This window comes from Microtus ochrogaster, linkage group LG2 (genome assembly GCF_000317375.1).
Source record: "Microtus ochrogaster isolate Prairie Vole_2 linkage group LG2, MicOch1.0, whole genome shotgun sequence".
Lineage (NCBI taxonomy): Eukaryota > Metazoa > Chordata > Mammalia > Rodentia > Cricetidae > Microtus > Microtus ochrogaster.
In genome coordinates, this window is record NC_022028.1 from 2,569,434 (window position 1) to 2,591,234 (window position 21,801).

Sequence of the window (21,801 nt, forward strand, 5' to 3'; positions counted from 1 at the left end):
CCTCTGCCTCACCTGAGGTGGATGGAGAATGAGCTGGTGAGGGCTAGCCTGGGCAAACACCCTCATTGTCTGTAAAGGACTGCAAGAGGATAGGATGACATACGTGGACAAGGAAACGGAAGTTTAGGGCATCTGAGACAAGTGTTAAACAGCAGTCCATGGTGGGTGCCAACTGTTCCCTTTAGGGTGATTATTCATGGGGTAATATAGAGTCCAGAATTTGAGGCGAGCTTGCTGTGTGTGTATCCATGCGTGCACATGCTCGTGAGTGCTGGGACGTGAAGCAGGGTCTTACTGTACCGCTCAGGCTAGTCTTGAACTTGTGATCCCTCTGCGTCATACTCCCAGGATTACAGGCATTGCATGCGCCTGGGGTCGAAGGCATGCACTCACTGCCCCCCCTAGTTTCAGAATAGTTTTTTGTGCTAAACATCCCCCTTCTGAAGTGTGTGTGTCAAGCTGGTGGGCTGCGCTGCAGCTAGGGAAGGGAACTCGTCACCCCTTGCTCTCCCTGCTGTTCATCTTGTCTCTGGGGAATTTACAGCACTCCAGGTTTAAGGAGGGGGCATTTGGGCCTTGATCCTGATGCTTTGGATAAGATACCTGATTTGGGGCTGGAGAGATGGCTCAGGGCTTAAGAGCACTGGTTGTTCTTCCATAGGACCCTGGTTCGATTCCCAGCCCCCACATGGCATCTCACAGTTGTCTGTAACTCCAGTCCTAGGGCCTCTGATGCCTTCTTCTGGATTCTGCACGCACATGCTGCACAGATATACATGCAGACAAAACACCCATGTACATAAAATAAATATATTTTAAAAGACCCAATTTTTAATTAGTTTGTTCATTTGGCTTTTCTTTCCAGATTTACATGTGTGTGTAGATGCACACTTTTGTGGGTGTCTGTGGCAGCCAAAAGAGGGTGTCAAATCCCCTGAAGCTGGAGTTGTGAACACTCTTATTTGTGTCCCCTTAACCTCTGAGCCATCTTTCCAGCCCTGCGTTTTTGTGTTTGAGGCAGATTATCCTGTAGCTCAGGCTGGCCTGGGTCTCCTCCTACCACAGCCTCCCAGACTCAGATTTTAAGTGTGACAGGGTTTTTTCCTTCCTTCCCCACCCCAGTTTACATAGTGCTGGGAATGGGAACCAAAACACACACTCTCCCCTTGAATTACAGTAATCCCATTTGGGGGTGACGCTTGCTTGGGCTTGGACCGAGGGCATTCAACAGGCTAAGTCTTTGCCTAAGCCTGTACTGCCAGCCTCTGTTTTACCGTCAGTAAAATGGGTGTTGAACACAGATCTCACTGTTCTGAGGAGGACTCTTGGGCTGTGGGTAGTAATAAATGAGTTACTTTGGTAGCCGGGCTTAAGTGTGACCGTAGGTAGTGGACCCCAGGATGCCTTCCATAGATGCTAACTAAGGCTTAGGGCAGTTACTTTCCTGTGTTGATTAGGGCCTGCTGTGTCCTGGGGAAAGCAACCTCTGCCCCCAGGGAACTCATGTCTACGTGGGAACAAAGGCCAGGGCCATTACTGGTGAAAGGGAAGAGGTTTGGTAGGTCCCAGCTAAAAGGAAAGACCAAAACAGGTTTAAGACCCCGAGGGAACAGGGAAGAGCTCATCTCCTACCCTCCCCCATCTACTCTTACTGGGAGTGGGAAATGGGAGGTTGCAGGGCAGGGGCCTGAGCTCAGGAAGGGGTGACACACTGAGAGGGTGCTTCTGGGAAATTGAGGAAGAGAGCACCCTAGGACAGGGGTGGGTGATGTGGATGGAGGGAAGCTTTGAGTTGTAGTCCCAGGTCGGACCTGCCCTGGGAATCTGTCTTTGCGCCTCAGCCCCTCCCCCATGTCTCTTCAGGTCCCAGTAGAACGACATGATGGTGGAATCTGCCTCGGAGACAATCAGGTCGGCTCCGTCTGGACAGAACGGCGTGGGCAGCCTCTCTGGGCAGGGTGATGGCGGCAGTGGGACCGGGACCGCAGGCACGGCTCCGGCCTCGGGAAGGGACGGCTCCGGCAGGGACGCCGCCAGCGGAGCTGACAGCAATGGCGAGATGAGCTCCACCGAGCTTCTGCACTTCCAACAGCAACAGGTAGGCTGACCTCCCAGAAGCCCTCCACCCGGGTGTTGCTGCTCTGTCCAGCCTAGCACCCTGGCTTTTAGGGTAGTGAGAAGGGACAGCCTCCAAGGACTTACCTGTGTGTCTGCTGTTCTGGTGGCTAGCCTGAACCTAGTACTGGGGGCTCAAGTTTATGAAGTTTGAAATAGTCCCAGCAAAGCCATAAGGACTGACAGCCGCCTGGGCTTTGAAAGTCTGTTTTGAGTGGGTGGATGTCTTGGCACGTGGCTGGAAAACTGGCTATATTAACAGGTTTGGGAGTGTGTGCTGTGCACACAGGGGTGTCTTTATTTGTACTGTGAACCAAGGCTGTGAAGAGGTTAAGTGGCCAAAGAATCTGGAAAGAGGCCCAAGAAGGGAGGGGAAAGGTACCTGCGTGCGCGCGCGCACACACACACACACACCCCACGTATTTTTATTTTCAAGACAGGGTTTTTCTGTATAACTGTACTGGCTGTCTTGGAACTCACTTTGTAGACCAGGCCGGCCTTGAACTCACAGAGATCCACCTGTCTCTGCCTCCCAAGTGCTGGGATTAAAGGTTTATGCCACCACTACCCAGTTTATTTTTATATTTTTAATTATGGGTATGTCTGCATTCTGCACACAGTATGTGCTTGTGAGTTTAGGGGCCTGCAGAGGCTCCGAGTGTCAGATACTGGGTAACAGGAATTGTGGACAATTATGAACCACCTGATACCAGTGTTGGGAATCAAACCCAAGTCCTTCGCATGAACAGCAGATATTCCTAACTGTGAGCCTTCTCTCCAGCCCAGGCTTGTATTTTATTTTAAAGGCTCACACTAGGAGCCCAGTCTGTGTCCCCTTTTTATGCCTATAATCTCCACCCCGCCGGACAGGGCACTAGGTGGAGAACCTCATTAGATTATGAATGAGCAGACCCGCAGGGGTTGGGGTGGAGGAGATCCCTGGCCTTGGGAGTCGTTTTGTTTGACTTTGCCTTTTCAACTGTTGCTGGTGGCCTGACGCTTAGGGCCTCAGTTGGGAAAGCAGAACAGGAGGACCTCAGGATGCTCCATACCGTCCATCCGAGCCTTGCAGCCAGGACCTTTGCGCCTTGCAGACTTTGCTCTCACCCAGGCTCCTCCCATAGACCACACCACGTCCTGGGGGTTGCTCCAGAAGCAGTTCACTGATGCTACAGGTGATCAGCCCCATCACACAGGGACCTGTCCTGAGTCTAAGCCAGCATCTTAGCAGCCACATGCCCCTGGCCACTAAAATACTGAGTTGTTAGGACCAGAAGCCGCCAGTGTGACACGCTTTACATTTGTTCAAGTAAGTGTGAACAAGTAGAGGAGTTAACAGTTTCTGCGTGTGTTATTGGCTTGTATGTGCTCCTGCCCTGTGTACAGGGGCCAGAGATGAATTTAGGGTACCTTCCTTAGTCACTCTCAGTCTTTGTGAGGGTTTTTTGTTTGTGTTTGTTTGTTTTGTTTTGAGACAGGGTCTCACTATTAGCAATAGCTGGCCTGGAATGTGCTATGTAGATCAGGCTGGCCTGAAATACATAGAGATCTGCCCGCCTCTCCTTGCTGAGATTAAAGGAGGAAGCCACTATACCTGGCATCTTATTATATTGTGTGTGTGTGCGTGTGCGTGCGAGTGTGTGTGTGTGTGTGTAGTGGTCACATGCCACAGTACGTGTGTGGAGCTTTGGAGAACCATCATGTGAAACCCAGGGATCGAACTCAGATCCTCAGGGATATGATCCTTGTGAGTTGGTGGGCATTGTCATCACCCTTCTTAAGCAGAATCTCTGGGAAGAGAGAACCACTGAGTCTGTGCTTTCTGCTGGGACAGAATCCTGCTTTCTATCAAAATACAGCTAAAAGCTGGGCGGTGGTGGCGCACGCCTTTAATCCCAGCACTCGGGAGGCAGAGGCAGGCGGATCTCTGTGAGTTCGAGACCAGCCTGGTCTACAAGAGCTAGTTCCAGGACAGGCTCCAAAACCACAGAGAAACCCTGTCTCGAAAAACCAAAAAAAAAAAATACAGCTAAAGATGGGCTCTTGCAGAGGACTTGATTCATAGTGCCAACATGGCCACTCAAACATCTGTAATGCCAGTTTGGGGCTTCAGTTCCCTTTTCTGGCCTCTGTAGGCACCTGTATTCCTGTGCATATACACACAGACACACATACATATACATAATTAAAACTAAATCTTAAAATTAGACCCCTAGAAGTTTCCAAAGTCACACTGTTTTAGACCCTCTGCATCTCTTTGCAAAGAGAAAACCATGCAAAACTTCAAATGTGGCATGAGGTTGGAGGAGCCGCCTAAACTGGAAACTTTAATAAAACAAAACCAAAAAACCTTGAGGCCAGCAAAATGACTCAGAGGCTTGCCGCCAAAGTTGAGTTCGATTCCCTAGGACCCACAAGGTGGAAGAAAAGACCTGACTCCAGCAAGTTGTCTCCTGACCCCCACACACGCACTGTGGCTTGTGTACACACATACATATCCACAAACTAAGTAAATAAAATGTAATTTTCAAAAGGAAATTAGAAAGCTCTCCACGAGGCATAAACACAGGCCTCTGGGTAGCTGGGGAGATGTTTGGGCGGGAGAGGCAGAACCATCTGTACTGATCAAGTTTCTAGGCTCTGCCCTGTACACGGGCCGTGACGTACCATCTCAATTCCGCGTTCCAGTTGTTCCCGTTTGTTTTGGGGACCATCCCAACGTCCTGGAAAACTCTGTATCTACTTCACAAGTAATCTGGGACGGGGATTTGCAGGCAGGCAAGGGGCCGTTTTATCCATTTGGGCTCACCACGGGAGAAGTGCCCAGGCCCAAGGAAAATATGTGAGACTTAAAAAAAAAAAAGGTCTCGTTGGCTTTAAACTTCAAAAATAACACTGCAAAATTAAAATTATAAAATTTTCAATTAAAGCAAAACATAGCCTGTGGGTCATTCTTCCAGTTCCAGCAGATGACTTGAGGCTTTGGGGGAGAACATTCAGCGGTTCTTGGGCCCCTTCCCCCAAAAACAGATGTTATTGTTGGCGGGGTAAGCGAGATCAAGAAAGGGAGGTTGATCTGTTGGTTCCATCTGCCTTTCAGCCATAAGCAGGACGTCTGCAGAAGACAGCTTTTGGATTCACTGTGTCATTAAATGTCATTAAATTGCCTCAGCATCCCTGGGGAGAGAGACCATGTCATTCCCACTTTGCAGATGAGGCCACCAGAGGCAGCACTGACAGCCTCCAGGCTGTCGTTCAGGGCTCAGCTCTCTCCTTGTTGGTCCCACTACAGCCACAGTCGCCTGGGTGATGCAGGAGGAAGAAGAACTTCTCACACACAGTGGGTGCTAAGTACATGTGTGAATCTTGGTGAGTGAGAATACCTCCTGCCTGGCTAAAAGGGTCCCTTAAAACAGGAAAGGAAGGCAGGACCCAAGAGATGATGGCTCACCGGGTAAAAGCACTCACTGAACTCAAACCCCAGTGGAAGAAGAAAACCGGTTGTTGGAAGTTGTCCACACACTTGCACTGGGGCACCTGGACACCTGCACGCATGCGCGTACATACACATACACTCTAATATTAATAAATAAATTTTAAAAAATGGAGGGGAGTAAATTTAAAGCCATGTATAGTACAAGAAGCTGAGGCAGGAGGATCTCAAGTTTAGGAACAGTCTGGGCTACTTGGTGAGACCCTGAGTCAGAGCCCTGGGGCTCTGGAGATGGCGGAGTGGGGAGAATGCTTGTTCTAAAGCACGGGAGCCTGAGCTTGGAGCCTGAGCACCCACAGAAAAGTGAATGCTCTAATATATAACACCTATAATCCCGGCCTAGTGTGTCGGGTAAGGGGGAGACAGGAGTCCCTGGAGCTGACTGGCCAAACTATAGTCCAAACTGTAAGTTCAGTGAGAGACACTGTGTCTGAAAATATGATGGGGATACTAGGCATATCATATACATGTCCGTAATTCTTGAAAAAGAGATAAATAAAAAATGTTAAAGTAATGTGGCAAAGCAATTAAGGGGAACATCCCAATGCCAACGTCTGTCTTCATCACATGCCTGCACAGGTGAGCACACACAACACACACACTCACACAAGCATCCCTGCTGAACGTGGTAGCACGTGTCAGTACTTAGGTGGGATGGAGGAAGGACATGGAGAAATCCAAGGTCATCCTTAGGTACGTAGAGTTGGAGACTAGCCTATATGAATCCTGTGTCAAAACAAGAGACTGAGGAAGACCCTACACACTGCCCTAGGCGACCACTCCAGTGCCTGCTTCAGACAGAGGTTTGACTGAATGAGTCTGCAAATGACATTCTGTCCTTCTGCCCTCCAAGGTCTCCCAGCCCCAATCCCTTTGTCTGTGGGTCCCTGTCTCTTTGGTAAACAAGTCTTGGAAAGGCAGTCCTGGCCTTTAGGAGTAATGAGTTGAGAGACAGCCAGACAGGGCGAGTCAGAAGTCAGGCAGTTGACAGGACTTTAGGCTGGAGCAAACAGCGCTGAAGAGGGCAGTCACGTCACTTTGGAACAAGGGCTGGTGCGCTGTTTCCATGCAACACAGGCTGGGACCTTGTTTAAACAGAGGTGAGGGGGCGACCCAGCTCAGCCGCCAGGCCAGTTCTGGCTGCACAGAGTCCTTGCTGACTGCTCCATTTCAGTCTTTCCCAGAGCTCCACTCTGCCTGGGGCCTCTGTGTCTTCTGCAGCCACACTCTCTGGAGATTGTACTGTGAGGGTGGTGTGGGAGGGCTGCGGGGCTGTAGCTCAGTTGGTGGAGTGCTTTCCCTCACATGTGATGCCCTGGGTTCGAGCCCCGGCTCAGCATAAATTGGGTGTGAAGTCACTCATGTGGTGTGAAGTCACTCCTGTGCCTCCTTCACCAGTACTTGAAAGGTGGGCACAGGAACCTCGGAAGTTCAAGGTCATCTTCTGCTACCACTGAGCTGGAGATAAGCCTGAGCAAGTTGAACCTTGTTCTGCCTCTGCTAATGAAAATGCTGTGGGGACCCACAAATTCCTGTCGGACTTGGGCTGTGGAAGGTGTGCCCCCGCCCTGGTTTTGGAAGGTCCTAGGGACTTCTGGTTTTGCCGGCAGACAACTGGACTTGGGGCCAGGAGGGCTGAACTAGCAGGGTGGGGGTAGGCAGAACCAATGGCCACTGAGCTGAAAGGCGTCCTGGGCCCCCAGAGCCAGCATTCCCATTGTCCTTGGGTTGCAGGGGTGACAGGTCAGAGAGGGTCACCAGAGGGTTGCCTAGTGTCTGGGAACTCCCACTGCAGTTGCCGTGGCAACCGGGCCAAATCCCACCCCGTCCACATCCTGTGAGGAGTTTCAAAAGGGTTGGGGGGCTCAGCCTAGTAATGGGCTTTTAACTCACCCCCTCCTAAGAGATGGGGGTTGAGTCAGGGAGCTAGGGGGAGGGGAGGAGAAGAATGGAAAGAGGCTTTCCTCCGTCTGGCCCTCCTCTGCCAGCTTCTTAGGAGAACTGGGTGGAAAGGGAGCTTCCAGAGGGGATCAGCCCCACCCCACCGCCCACAGGCTGCCAGCAGTTGTCTGAAGCCTTTCTGCTGGTCAGTACTGCAGCCTCACGCCCTGGATTCCTGTGTCAGCTCTGGTCCTATAACCAAGTTCTCTTTGTCCATCTGGAGAGGGAGTCCCTCCTCAGAGGAGCTATGGTGTGCAGAGAAAAACCACTCAGGTGTCGGGAGTGCTCAGAAGTAGATGGGAAAAGGAAGGCAGATGAGAAGGGGGGGGGTCATGGCTGGAGGAAGGGGCCCCAGTGCCTGGGGGAAGGCTCCTGACTGTTCCTCTTCTCCACAGCAGAGCGTTTTAGTCCCCACTGAGGTGGGGGTGGGGGTGGGAGAAGGGTTTAGGGTGAGGGTTGTAGTGAAGAGGGTTGTATGTATTCCAGTCACCCGTGGGCTCCCGTGGAACCTGACGTGTGAGCTGGTGTTGCTCTGAGATGCCCTAGTAGGATCCCTGGGGGATGTATCTGCCAGTTTTTGGTCTAAGTCCATCACCCTGTAGAAGTGGCTGGGGCCAGGCAGTGTGAAGTGGACCCACTTCTGGAGAGTTCTACAGCGAGGACAGAGGGCCTGGCTAGGAACATGCTGTCCACTTCTTCACTTTCGCTCCTTATCACTGCCTGGGTGCCATCCCTTCAGACCAGAACCATGCCAAGCTGGCTCTGGATGTCCCTCAGGCCAAGCTGCTGAGAAGGCACCTGCAAGGGGAAGCCGCAGGAGCCTTCCGAGGACAGAGTCCCTTCTATGCCACTGGCCCATGGCTGTCCGACCTGCCGAGGCCAACCTCTCATGAAGCGAGAACCTTCTGTAGAGTTGGCGGCAAGGGCCCTGAATCTGTGAACGTCCTGGGGATGTCTCCCACCTGGGAGGGCCTGTCTGTGTCTGTGCTTCGCTGGTTTTCATTTTAATGGTTCTAATTTGAGAATGTGCCGATGTCATTTTTACGAGGTTGATGTAAAAAAAATTTACAGCCTTTTCCAAAAAGCTTTCTTTAAAAAAAAAAAAAAAAAGATCCAAGGGAAGAAAAGTAGAATCACTTTGGGGTTTTAGTCTCCCCCACCGCAGGCCTCCCCCCCCCCCCGTATAATTTCATCTTTATGTCTCCTCACTGGAGGACAGAGCCTTGCTGGTCAAGAACCTGTGTTCCCCCTAGGTTAGTTATGTCTGTGGTAGCAGCCTCTGACCCCTTCTCCCTGCCGGTCCCTCCTTGGGTCTGTCCAGAAGGAGTTTTGTGGGCTGCATGAGCTTTTAAGGAACTCTTATTAGACACCTGCTGTTTACCAGCAGGGGGTCAGGTATCACTTTCTGCTCAGTGTCCCAGAGATCGCCCAGGCCAGGAGCTTAATGAGGTGAGCTTCATTTGAAGTGTCTGGCGCTCTGGTGCGTGCCTATATTAAAAGTACTTGAGCCACTGAGGCAGGAAAGTCATGGGCTCAAGGCTAGCCCACAGACAGCAAGGCTTTGTCAAAAAAAAAACAAAAACAAAAAAAAACAAACGGATGGGGCTAGAGATGGCTCAGTGCCTTAAGAGCACTGACTGCTCTCCTAGAGGACCAGGGCTAGATTCCCAGAACCCATATGGTGACTCACAACCGTCTGTAATCTGATACCCTCTTCCCGCCTCTGTGACACCAGGAGGCATGAATGTGTTACAGGCAAAACCAAACAAACAAGACCATACACATTAAAAAAAAATTATTTAAAAAAAAACAAACAGATTAGGGCCATTACTCAGTAAAGTACTTGGCATACTCTCGTTATTAAGACCTGAGTTCTGGTCCCTGGTGCTCATTTCAAAAGTCTGGCATCTCAGTGCTGGAAAGGCAGAGACGGGCAGGTTGTTGACCAGCCAGCTTAGCCAAATCGGCAAACTCGGGAGAAACCCTGTCTCATAAAACAAAGGGAAAACTATTGAGGACGATGCCAGCATTGATCGCTGGTCTCCACATACAAGGGTGTGTGTGTCTGTGTCTGTGTGTCTGTGTGTCTGTGCTTGCGCGCGTGCATGCATGCATAGGCATACAGAGGAAGCAAAAAACAAAAACCACCCTGCCCTTATTTAATGGGGTCGCTCCATGTCTCTAGAATTCAGCCTCAGCCTGCTTCCCGGTTGGGAGGGGGCGTATGGGGTGTATGTTCAGAGAGAAGAGGTCTTGCTGTGTAGCCTAGGCTGGTCTCAAACTCCAGATCCTTCTACCTCTGCTTCCAGATGGTGGAATTAAAAGCACATGCCACCTGACTGGCCTGGGTATAGTTTATGGTACTCCTCATGTTTTGCTTTTTCTACCTCAGGACCTTTGCACTATCTGCTTTTCAGCCTTAAATACTCCCTGCTTCTGCGGTGAGGTGTCTCTTGGCCATGTTTTATGTAGCTCGCTGTCCTCAGCATAAGGCTTCACTGTGTTCGGGTTTTGTCTGGTGGTCATGTCAGCTCACTAAACCAGGGAGCTCTGGCAGTTAAGAGTTCCTCCTTGAACTTGACCATGGCTCCTGGGATTGTCCTGGGCCTGAAACTGGCAGCCTTTCCTAAGATTGCTTCTCAGATTTGAGACTCAGGGAAGAGACAGCAGTCCTGGACCCCTTGTAGTCCCCTTTCTCCCCCAGCCTGCCCCCAGCACATTAGTGATAAACACAGGACCAATAGGTGCCTTTGGGGTTGGAGGAACTTGCCCTGTGAGCTCAGTGACTGAGTTGACCCCTGAAGCTCACATAAATATCACCAAATATGGACAGGGCTGAGTTCCAGTTTTGCCAAAAAGTTTCCAGGGACAGAGAAGAAAGTGTGGATTTCCAGAGTTAGACCAGCAAGTTTAGGGCTGACTATGTGTGAACACAGTTCCCTGGTGTGAAGTCCCTCTCCCATCACCCTCCTGGCTCTCGGAGGCTGCCCCCATTACCCTGCTGGCTCTTGCTTCTTTTTCCTGCAGAAAGGTCTGGTGGGCTTTAGATCTGCTTGTGCTGCTGTGTCTCTGGGTAAGCCCTAGGCCCCTTTCTGGATCTCCATGTTCTTCTCCTCCTTCATCTATTTAGTTTTATTTTATATGCGTTGGTGTTTCGCCTGCATGTGTGTCTGGGTCTGAGCTGGTACCCTGGGCCCTGTTTCCTTGTCTGTAAGGTGAACATAGTTAGGCCCACCCTGTAGCTTAGTGTAGGGACGCTCCTGGATAGTCTGTCTGCACAAGGGCTTTGCCCCTGGCCCCGTGGACCTCTTGGCCATCCTGACACTGCAGAAGCGCCTTCACAGGTTAACATCTTGGAACTTGGGGTCACCCTCTGCCAGCCTCCCATACTTAGCCTGGAATGAAATGGACTTTGTGTGCAGGGATTATGCCTACTGTGTGTTGGGGGTGGGAAGCTCACAGCTGAACTTGACATCCATGCACTTAAGGGGTTCCTGGCCCAGGGTAAAGTGGTTGCTGTGCCAACCCTGCCCTCCTGAGTTCAGTCCCCAGAACCTATGTGAGGGTGAAAGGGGAAAACAGACTCCTCAAAGTTATCCTCTGTTATCCCTACATAGGCACCTGTGTGTGCCTGTGCGCGCGCGCACACACACACACACACACACACACACACACACACACACACACACACACACACACACACACGGTGGCTCCAGTTTGGGCAGCTTCACTGAAGGAGGTGAGCTGGGCTATGAGGTCAGGGCCTGTTGTTTCCATGTCTCAGAGGTCCAGTGGTTTCTTTGACCCTCAGTGGCAGGGACAGAAGACATTGGCCCTTGTGGTGCTTTACACTGACGGATGAAGCTCAAATGAAGTTTTGTTGGGCAAACGTTGTAGAAGGAACAGCGGGCTGTGTTCCTGCCGTCCGGCTCCCGGCCACCTGGCTAGCTTATGCCCCAAAATAACAACACACAAATTGTATTCTTTTAAACACTGCCTGGCCCATTACTTCCAGCCTCTTATTGGCTAACTCTCACATCTTGATTAACCCGTTTCTATTAATATGTGTAGCACCACGAAGTGGTGGCTTACTGGGAAGATTCTAACCACCGTCTGTCTTGACTGACTTACTTCCCTTCTTCCCAGCATTCTGTTCTGTCTACTCCACCCACCTATGTTCTGACCTATCAGGCCAAGCAGTTTCTTTATTAATTAACCAATGAAAGCAACACATAGAAAGAAGGCCCACCTACATCAAAAAACGTCTACACGAACACAGCTTAGCTTGGGGGGCCCCCGAGGCTCCCAGGTGATGCACCATCCTCAGCCAGGTGCTTGAACAGCAGTTATTGCCCACTGAGTGCCATGTGACCTGCCATGGCCATTTGAGGAGGGAGCTTAGACCACAGTCCTGGAGTTTATCCTCACTCATCATTTGGCACCTACTGCATACTCATTAGGTGATACTGCCTTCCAGATGGGTCAAGACTTGCTCTAGGCAAGTATGAGAAAGGAACTTGCTTTGTTCCCATAGGCTTCCCAGCCCTCCAGGCTGGGACCCTGTGGGAAGAAGGGAGGAGGCAGTGAATGAGTGAGGTGCCTGAGAGCAGGTGCGCAGCTTCAGGCCCCGCAGCCAGTCCCCAGCCCTTCTTGTTGCCTTCCCCAGCACAGTCCAGCTTTTCTGACTGACCTGGGAATTATTTCAAGTCCTCCTGCCTCTGCCACAGTCACCTCAGGTGTGCTGCCACACTGTATAGGAGCACCTCCTCCTCTTCCTCGTTTCTGGACTCCAGGTTTCTGGTGCCCCCATGCCACCTTCTCTGGGAGGCCTGCTCGGAGCCCACAGCAGTGGAGGGCCTTCTATGGGCCGAGGGTGGTTTTGATGATCCAGTTCCCTGCTTCCTGCACAGGCTCTTTAGAAAACTCCTGCTCCCAGCAGTTGAACACCTGGGGCCAGGACACCTACCACCTAGCATGACTTAGCACACAGTAGGCATTTTGTTCATGATAACGAAGGTGAGAGAGGCGGGAAGGAAGAGAAGAAACAGACAGCCCTTGGGGGACAGGGAGGGGTGAACCACCTCACCTAACTCAGCTGGCCTAAGGGTGAGCTCCCCACGGCAGGGTGGAGGTGGGGAGCGGAGGGTCTGTTGCTTTCAGGAATGAGATTGTAGGACCCTGTCATACCACCACCACCACCCACCCACCCCCGCGCACCCCTGTAAATCTTGTAATTTCCTGCTCCAGGGAACCACAAAGTAGGAGAGTTGGTGAGGAGTGATTTCAACTCCCGTGGCTGCTCTGCAGCCCCAGAGACTAGGCCAGGCTCTCTCCCCAGCTGCCCCCGATCTTCCTCTGCTGTTGTTCTGCCCACATGGGGGGGGTGTCCCCCATCCCCTGACTAATGTCTTTTTTGAATCATCTGTGCTGGTCAGCTCTGGGGTCAGCCTCCACCACACCCCTTACCACCTAGTCTCTGTGTCTTCATGTGCCCCCTCCTCCCACCACTTTTCCATGGTGTTCCTTTAGAGGACAAGAAGCATTCTATGTGCCTAGACCTGGCGGCCAGTAAGAGCTGGGCAACGAAGGCCAGAATGTCTTCCTAAGGTCCCTTGGCCACCTCCTTGCCATCCTCTCCTTTCTAGAGTTTCTGAAATTCTCTTGGCCCAGGAAGGTCCAGCTTCTGCTTCGTAAAGAAAACAGAGAAGCAGCATCCTGATTATGCCTAGAGGTGTAGGACATCCGAAAGGAGGAGCGGATAGGGAACAGGGCTGCCAAGGAGCACACGTTCCCATAGATACACCAGGGAGTATTTAGACAAGGTCCTAAGGTAAACTAGACCGAAGCCCCAGGAAGCTGTGCCAGTCAACACTGTGAAGGGCCGTGCAGGTGGACTGTATAGATATAGTCACACTGGGGTACACAGTGGGCGCTCAGAGGGTGTTTGCCAAGCTCCGAGTGTCCACCACACATCCACGGTACTGCTGCGGCCTAAGGATGTGTAGAGGCCCTGGGCTTGGCAACGGAGAGATGCTGGGGTAGGGGAATGGAATCCACGTGAGAAAGAAACAGGTGTGGGTGCCAGTGTACAAGCCAGCTCCAAGTTGGGTACCTTCATCTAACAAGTGTGGGCCGCTGGGAGTGGGTAAGGAGCGAGCCACCTGGGAATTATCGAGAAGAAAAGGGTATACGCTTCCTGAATGCCAACGAGGTGCCAGCGTTGGTCTTTTAATCCCTCCTCCTGATTCTGAAGTGGGTAGTGTCCCAGTTTTACCACTGAGAGGGGGAATGACTTACCCAAGGTCACAGCCAGGCAGCTACAGGGCTGAGATTGCAGCCCACATCTGCCTGGTGTCAAAGCCTGGCTTCCAGGGCCTGAATATATCTGCTCTGGCTCTCTAGGAGGCCTTTGAGGAACCTGGAACTGACTGGACAGGTCCCCCACTGTCACCACCTCCATCCACCTCCAGGTTTTAGGGACAGATCTTGGCTGGACCCCAGAGGAGCTGTTGACCCTTCAGACTTTTCACCATTCACATATAGTCATTGCTGCACCCCCATCCCATTCCTAGGATGCCCTTTGCCCAGTCTTTTGTCACTGTGGCCACCAAGCTAGGCACTCATGTGGTGACTCTGATCATTTAGACACTGCTTCAAATCTGATTGGTTTCCTCGGGACCACTGAGCCCCCCCACCACCACACCCACACTGTGTGCCCTAGTAGCTTCATGGCAGTGGCGGTCCTATAGGTAGTTCTTGGTTGACACCCACCTCCTCCCTTCCTTAAACCTCAGAAGCAAGCCTCCTGGACTGGTCAGTTGATCTTGAGGCCAAGTTACTGATTTAACCTCCTAGAGGCTTCACTGCCTCACCTAGAAAGAAAGCTGATGAGCCCTAACTCAGTTTTTAAAAGGAAGATCAAGAGCTTGGCCTCTAGCCCTGAGTGATGACCAAGGATCTCTAAGTTCAAGGTCAGCCTGCAGTGTGTTGAGTTCCAGGGCAGCCTGGTCTTGAGCATGCTGAGTTCTGAGTTCCAAGGCAGCCATAGGCTGCCTCAAAAACAAACAAGCAAACAAATCAATGCTGCACCAGGCACGGGATGCTCAGTAAAAAGCACCTACTTATTCTGCCCTGAGTTCACCCTCCTGCACTTTCACCTGGAGTCCTTTTGACCCTTGACCCTTTCATCTGCTGTCCCAGCTAAAAACCACTCTGATCCCTGGTGAGCCCTGGACGTCTGCACTGATCCTGCCGTGACCTTATGACTCCGTCCTTTCCCCCAGCCCATATGAACCTTTCTGCCCAGCCTCCCCACCCCCTTCCGTGTAGTGACCTCAGTGACCTCGTCCTTTTCCCCCAGCCCATAGAAGCCTTTCTGCCCGGCCTCCCCACCCCCTTCCGCGTACTCATCCCTGCTCCCATCCACTTCTGAGGGCATCGCTGGGGCCTCACACTGACTCAGCCCCTGTCTTACAGGCTCTCCAGGTGGCCCGGCAGTTCCTGTTGCAGCAAGTCTCCAGCCTGAACTCCCCGGGGAACAATGACAGCAAACAGTCGGCCTCTGCAGTGCAGGTGAGAGGGGTGCACCCACTCATGTGAGGCAGGGTTGGGGTGGAGGTCAGGGGCTTGTGGGTATGCTTGGCCCAGGGAGCAGTCAGAGACCCCTCAGACCCCTACCTAGCCCCCACATTCCTGAAAGAAGTACAGTCACTCACTGTAGGGTGGGGCCCAGGCACCAGCACCTCCCCTGTCTTCACCTGATCGGCCAGGCCTGAGTCTGCCTAGCTTCTTTGTCTGCACCTCTCTCTGGACCTGACTCACTGGGGTTCCTCCCCACGTGCTACCCGGTCCCTAAACTGGGTCTTGGCTCCTCCTAGACTTCTCAGTTGAAGAATCACTAAGCCTCCCCTCCCCCTTGTCTCTCCCAGTCTCTCCGTTTCCTGTCTCTTGCCATCCCTGTCTCTTCTGTTTTCTTTTGCACAATCTGCCCTTTTTTCCCTTGTCCCCTCCCCCCCAGCCTGTCGGCCCATCTGGCTGGCTGGAGGGGGAGGGGAGCAGGAGGCGGTGGGGAAGCCTGGCCTTCTGTTTACCCTTTTGTGTCACAGAGAACTTGGGAGAATTGCAGTCTGGGTCCCCGTGGGTCACTACTCTGGCCAGCCGCTTCCTCCCTGCCACCGAGCCCCCTCCCCGCTGTGGCAGGGAGGGTGGCTGGGACGAGGACAGAGGATGGGATTAAGCGAGGCTCTGAAAGGAAGTTTGAGGGGAATGGTGTGAACCATGTGGAGCTGTCCCTGAGCCCCTGTGCCCAAGGGAACCCAGAGGAACAGGGACATGAGACAGGCTCAGGGTGCTTGCAGGACCCAGGACCCAGCCAGTGGTCCTGGAGAGGTTCTGTACTTACAGACAAGTTATTCATGCTTTTTTTTTTTTTAAAGCATATGTTTGGAAAGTGCTTTTAAAAAGTTCAGGGTGCCAGACAGCTGTGCAGCCATGACCGTCAGTGGCCTCAGAGCAATCTAAGCAACCTGAGAGTTCTCCCAAGTGGGGAACTGGCTAAGGGTTGTGGCTGGGATGGGGGAGGACAAAGTCTGGAAAGGCAGCAGGGGAGGGAGGGAGGGAGGGAGGGAGGGAGGGAGGGAGGGAGGGAGGGAGGGAGGGAGGGAGGGAGGGAGATCTCAAGGGGAGACAGTTCTCCCTGAGGGTGAGGGACCTCCTCATGGATGGTCTCCAGGTCTGTAGCCGCCCTCCCCTTGCTGACCTGGCCTGGCACCTCCTTGTAATCGGGGGTGAGAGCTGTGGGGCAGGAAGCCCCCCCTCCACACACATACAAATGGAAAACACCAGGTGAACTCCAACCCCAGCAGGGCAGGAGGAGTTGGGTGGCCTTGGAAGAGAAGCAGCATTAGGGGACTTTCCAGCTGGGTGCTGGGATGGTTATCTCAAGGTCACTTCCTTAGGACGCCTTCCCCTGCCCAAGAGAGCTGCCTCGGGCTCCAGCAGAGAAAAGGTGGCCCCCTCTTTGCCTCCTCGCTGCCCGGGGTCAGCTTCCTCACCCGCTCAGCAGCTATCAAGTCCTTCTTTTTGTTCATGTCTGTGCACGTGTGTTCGTGCCTGTGTGCACATTTGTGTATGTGCGTGTGGAGGCCAGAGGATAACCTCACATGTCATCTCCAAGATAGCTTCAGAATTATTACCACCTCCTCAGAGACAGTCTCAGTGGCCTGGAGCTGAGCAGTTAGGTTACACTGGCTGGTCCCAGGAGTGGGTTTGGAAGATCAAACTCCAGGTCTTCTCAAGCCCGCCCCCTACCAGCCTGGATTCAGAGTGCTTATCCAAGGCTGGCCCTGTACAAGTATCCGGCACTTTGTCCTCACGCCCATGGGACATCTGCTATTATTAATCCATTTGCAAATGAGGAAGCCGAGGCTGAGACAGAGTATCTAGCTAACTTGTCAAAGTCAGTTCATGCCCTAATTTCTGTCGCTTTGATAAAAGGCCCTGAAAAAGCCAGCTTAGGGAAGGACGGGTTTGTTTGGCCCACATTATGTTCCGTCATTGCAGGGACATGGAGGCAGTAGCTCATTCATGGTGGCCAGGCACAGCACATCCCAGAGCAGAGAGAAAGAACGCATGTGTGCCTAGTGTCAGCTTTCTTCTCTGCTCTTCTACAGTCCAGGGAATGGTGCCAACATGTCACTCACTTTCGGGCTAGGTCCCACCTCCCCACCCCCCCCTACCCCCACCCATCAATTAATGTAATCAAGACAACCTCCTACAGGCATTCCCACAAGCCAAACTGAACCAGACACTCTCTCTTCTCTAGTGATTCTAGGCTGTGTCGAATTGACAGTTAAAACCAACCGCAACACCCTACACGTAAGAGCAGAGACTGGGCTGAGCCCAGAGGACTGGCTTCAGAACTCTGCTCCATGTGGTGCTTCATACCAGTGCCACTCAAGTCCCTGGAGTCCCAGGGACACGGCTGGGGCTGAGCTTCTCCCCAGTCCCTTCTCCTGCAGCCAGGTCTGCCTTCTGTGCTACCCTGCCCCATCTTTGCTGTTTCTGAGTGGGGATGGTGGGAACTCTGTCCTCAGGTAGGACCTAGGGATAGTGAAGAAATGGGAGGACAAAGGCTGGGCCTCCAACCAGAAAGTATGTGCTGTGGATTTGGGACTTGAGTGACTTGGTAGTGAAGGGAAGCTGTTGGGGTCCCATGGGCACATTCTGCTCCTGGACAGGTCACTTGTCCCTCACCTACAGCTTCTTTTACCATCTTCCTGCAGCTAACCTCAGTGGGCTTCCAGACCATATTGAGCCCGAGGAGTGCCCATCACTATAGAGATCAGTCGCAGGAGGCAAGCAGGCAGCCAGGAAGGAATCTGGAGGAGCTAGTCAGGGCCAGGTTTGCTGCTTTCTCAACTCCACAATTCTAGAAGCTGTGCCTTTTCTTTGGCTTTGTATTTTATGAAGGTTTTGTTTCTCTTTGTTTTGTTTGAGATAGGGTCTCCTGTAGCCTGGGCTAGCCTCCAGTTCTCTGTGTAGGTGTAGGTGAAGATGACCTTGAACTTCTGACCTTTCTGTCTCCACCTAGAATTGCAGGCACGCACCTGGTTTACAGAGAGCCAGGAGTTAAACCCAGGACTCTGCGCGTTGGACAAGTTCCTACACTAAGCTACATCCCTGCCCTCCTTCCCATCCCTGCTTTATTCTTTCAAACAGGGCGTTATACTGTAGTCCTGATTGGCCCAGAATTTACTATATTGCCCAGGCTGACCTCAAACTCGAGGTAATTCTTCTGGCTCACATCCATGTGCTGGCATCACAGGCACTAGACCCCATTCCTGGCCACCACTGCCATCTCACTTAGCTTCAATACAGAATTAGCTGAGGTTCTTCTGGTCCCTAGCAAGGAGTACCTGATGCTACACACTACTCCTGCCTACCAGGCACCCCAGAGTCTGTCCTTCAGGGGTTGAGTTTAGATCCATCACAACCCTCAGCCCCTAGCTACTTTTCCTCCATGGCAGCCCTGCCTGCTTCCTCCTAGTCAGGCCACTGAGCCCAGTACTCCGCATTCTAAGTGGGGGGAGGGCTGGGACCTGAGCGTAGCTGGCATTCAGCCGTCCTCCCTGCCGTGGCACTATTGATCGTCTAGCTTCGGGGCCGATCTCTAGACAGGGATTCTCAGCTGTTGAGCCTCCCAGCTGACCAGTGTCCATACTGACACACCCTTGTCCAGTGAGTGTGGGGGCACCATCAGGGCACCTCCGCTCAATTTTCAGAACCCCAAGACGGGCCCAGTGATTGCTGGGCCAAGCCATCTCACCGATTCTGTTTTGGCTCCGTGTGGCTGGCCACCTGGAGATCAGTACGCAGGGTGAGGTTCATCTGGGTCCCCACGGAGGCTTCTGCAGCCAGCTGCTCAGCCAACTCACAGGAGGCATGGGGGCCAGAAACGCCTTCTAGGGTCATCGCTCCCATTCCCCGCCTCCAAGCCAGAAAGCCCCAAGGAGGGATAGACCATGTCCTTTGCTGTATCTGTCAGTCATTCACATCCTGGTGCCCAGAAGGGTCCTTGGGGTGTGTCTGCCTGCCCTCTCTCCTGGCTCTTGTTCACTTCCTGCTGTGGTGGGAACAAGTGACCTGGTGAGTTGTCCTAGGTGACCTCTGGGATGTCCTTTCTGCTCCACTCTGCTGGTGTCCTTTCGGGATTGGAGTGGATTGTCTGACTTCCACTGTCTAGATGGAGCTGATGTACACTTCTCAGTGGCTTCTCTGACCTTCAGGGGGAGAAAACATGCTTGAGGGCTTAGCCACCTGCTTGGTACCAGCACAGGCAGCAGCATCTTCATTTTCTGCAGTGTGAGGCTGAGAAGGGATGATGTTCAGATCCCAGGCCAGACAGGGACAATGATGCTTAGCTTTTTCAAAGAGCAGTGATGAGGACCAGCGAGACAACTCAGTGTATGAAGTGCTTGACACACAAGCCTGGTGATCTGAGTTCAAGCCCCAGGACCCACAGAAAGAGAACCAGCACCCAGAAGTTGTCCTTTGTGGAGATGGTATACGCATGTGCATGCACACACATGCACGCACACACACAAACACACACACACACAGTAATAATAATAATAACAAGAAGATTGTATTAATTTTTAAAAAGAATAAACTGAGCAGTGGTGGTGCATGCCTTTAGACCTGGGTACTAAGAACTGAGGTCACCCAACTCGAACTCAGGGCTGGAGACGTGCCAACTTCTCAGCTGGCGCTGCCCTAAGAAGAGGAAGAGAAGGGCATCCATGGGTGCTCCGTGTTGGGTCCTTCCACCTGAATTCTCTAAGCTGCCACTCCACTGCTTTTGGGCATCCACCAGGAGGCACAGGGCCATGTTCCACTGAGCCCAGCCCTAGGTCCCTCAGCCTTCAGGTCTTGACATCTCAGCAGCCTTACAGAGAACCTCCGTGGGATGATGTTTCTTCCTTGTCCTCTTCTGGTTTTTCCAGGCAGGGTTTCTCTGTGTAGCCCTGGCTCTCCTGGAACTTGCTTTGTAGACCAGTCTGGTCTTGAACTTAGAGATCCGCCTGCCTCTGCCTCTCGAGTGCTGGGATTAAAGCCACATACCACCACCACTACTGCCTGGCTAAGTTTCTTCTTATTCTAAGTATATTATTATTAGTTTTCCAGTCTGCATCAGTGTTTCCTGGATCCCAAGCTGTCCTCAAATCAACATACAGTCGAAGATAGCTTTGAGCTCTTGAGTCTCCTGCCCCCAGCTTTCCAGTGTTTGGCATTGTAGGTGTGCGCTACTATACCTGATTTTATTAGTGCTGGGGTTCAGCCCCAGGGAATTATAGGTGTGCACTACTACACCTGATTTTATTAGTACTGGGGTCCAACCCCAGGGAATTATAGGTGTACGCTACTACACCTGATTTTATTCAGTGCTAGCGTTCAACCCCAGGGCTTTTGCATGCTAGGAAGGTGTCTTACCAACAGAGTCCCAGCCCCAGCCTTGGGGTTAAAGCTTCAAAGAAGGCAATCCCCCTGAGATCTCAGTCCCATGGCCCCTTCAAGGTGGACTAGCCCAGCTGCTGTCTGCCAGCCTGTGATGGGACAGGAGCTCGGGTCCCAGTGCTGTCACAGCCGTCCGACCCATCCAAGTCACTTCTGGGTAAAAAGGGACCTGAAAACGAAAGCCCACAAGCCGCCCCCCCCCCCACACACACACAGAGGCTTCAACAAGGGCCATGTCTGTGACTAAAAGCTGGATTGTCCCCCTTCCTTCACACAGATCTAGACTGAGTACTGGGGCAAGCTCAGGAGTGGAGCCCAGCTGTTGGCTGTGGATGGGAGGAGAATCAGGGATAGAGATCGTTTGTGGGGGGACCCCTGCATCAGCTGCAACTCTCTGCTTGCTCCTCTTTGGGGGGATTTTCTGATCTCTGGCTTAAGGGGTAGCTCAGGGCTGAGGCCTTAGATTGGAGAGGGAAAGAATCCCTCCTCCCCTGTCCCACAGGCCAGGCTGGAGTTGAGGGAAGGGTCCCTTGAGCACCTAACTTGTCTCTACCTAGGGCCCTCTTGCTGACCCTGCTTCCTGATAGGCCAGTCCCCTCTCCTCCTCCCCCTGGGTCCTAGGGTCTTCAAAGTGCTGGCCGGCTGTGGAAGCAAGTACTTACACCTATTGTGTGCTAGGTCCTGCACCAGAGCATGGGAGTGAGAGAGTGGAGTATTGTGTGTGCAGGGCTCACTGAGCGGTGGGGATACGGACAGTTACCCCAACACCTGTTCACCACTGTAGGACTGTGATGGCTTAACTGCCATGCTCTGACTGCTCAGGGAAGGGCTATGGGAAAATATGTCGTTGTTATTTTCTCTGAACCATTTTAGTTTGTAGGTGAATAGCCTGCATCTTCTAGAGAGTGCTAACAGGCCCAGGAGGCAGAAAGCCACTCCGCCTGTGCTTTATGTTTGAGGACAGTGACATCCCGGAGAGGACAAGTGGCTCTAAGCCTGCTGAGCTGCTGCACTTTCTCCACTGTAGCTCTGCCTTCAGAACAGTCCCGGCAAGGTGTGCTCTCTGGGCCGCCACGAGCGCCACAAACACAGGCGTTCAGAGCGAGCCAGGTGGGCTCACGCCAGAGTGGGCTCAATCAGGTGCTGCTCAGGGGAAGACAGGGTCTCACTGTGAGCTCTGACTGGCCTGGACCTTCCTGTGTCCTCCGATCTGAGCTCAAACTCACACGATTATAGGC

At 52.5% G+C, this 21,801-nt stretch overlaps 1 protein-coding gene across 2 annotated transcripts in view; it reads left to right on the top strand.

The window, feature by feature from the left end:
• The window catches only part of Foxp4 (forkhead box P4), a 53,779-nt gene that overhangs the window by 17,687 nt on the left and 14,291 nt on the right, over positions 1 to 21,801 (top strand). For both annotated transcript variants that reach the window (XM_005359697.2, XM_005359696.2), the window contains exons 2-3: positions 1,864 to 2,098; positions 15,026 to 15,121. In XM_005359697.2, the coding sequence (XP_005359754.1) occupies positions 1,880 to 2,098; positions 15,026 to 15,121 (315 nt within the window). In that variant the 5' untranslated portion in view covers positions 1,864 to 1,879. The remainder of the gene's footprint in view (positions 1 to 1,863; positions 2,099 to 15,025; positions 15,122 to 21,801) is intronic.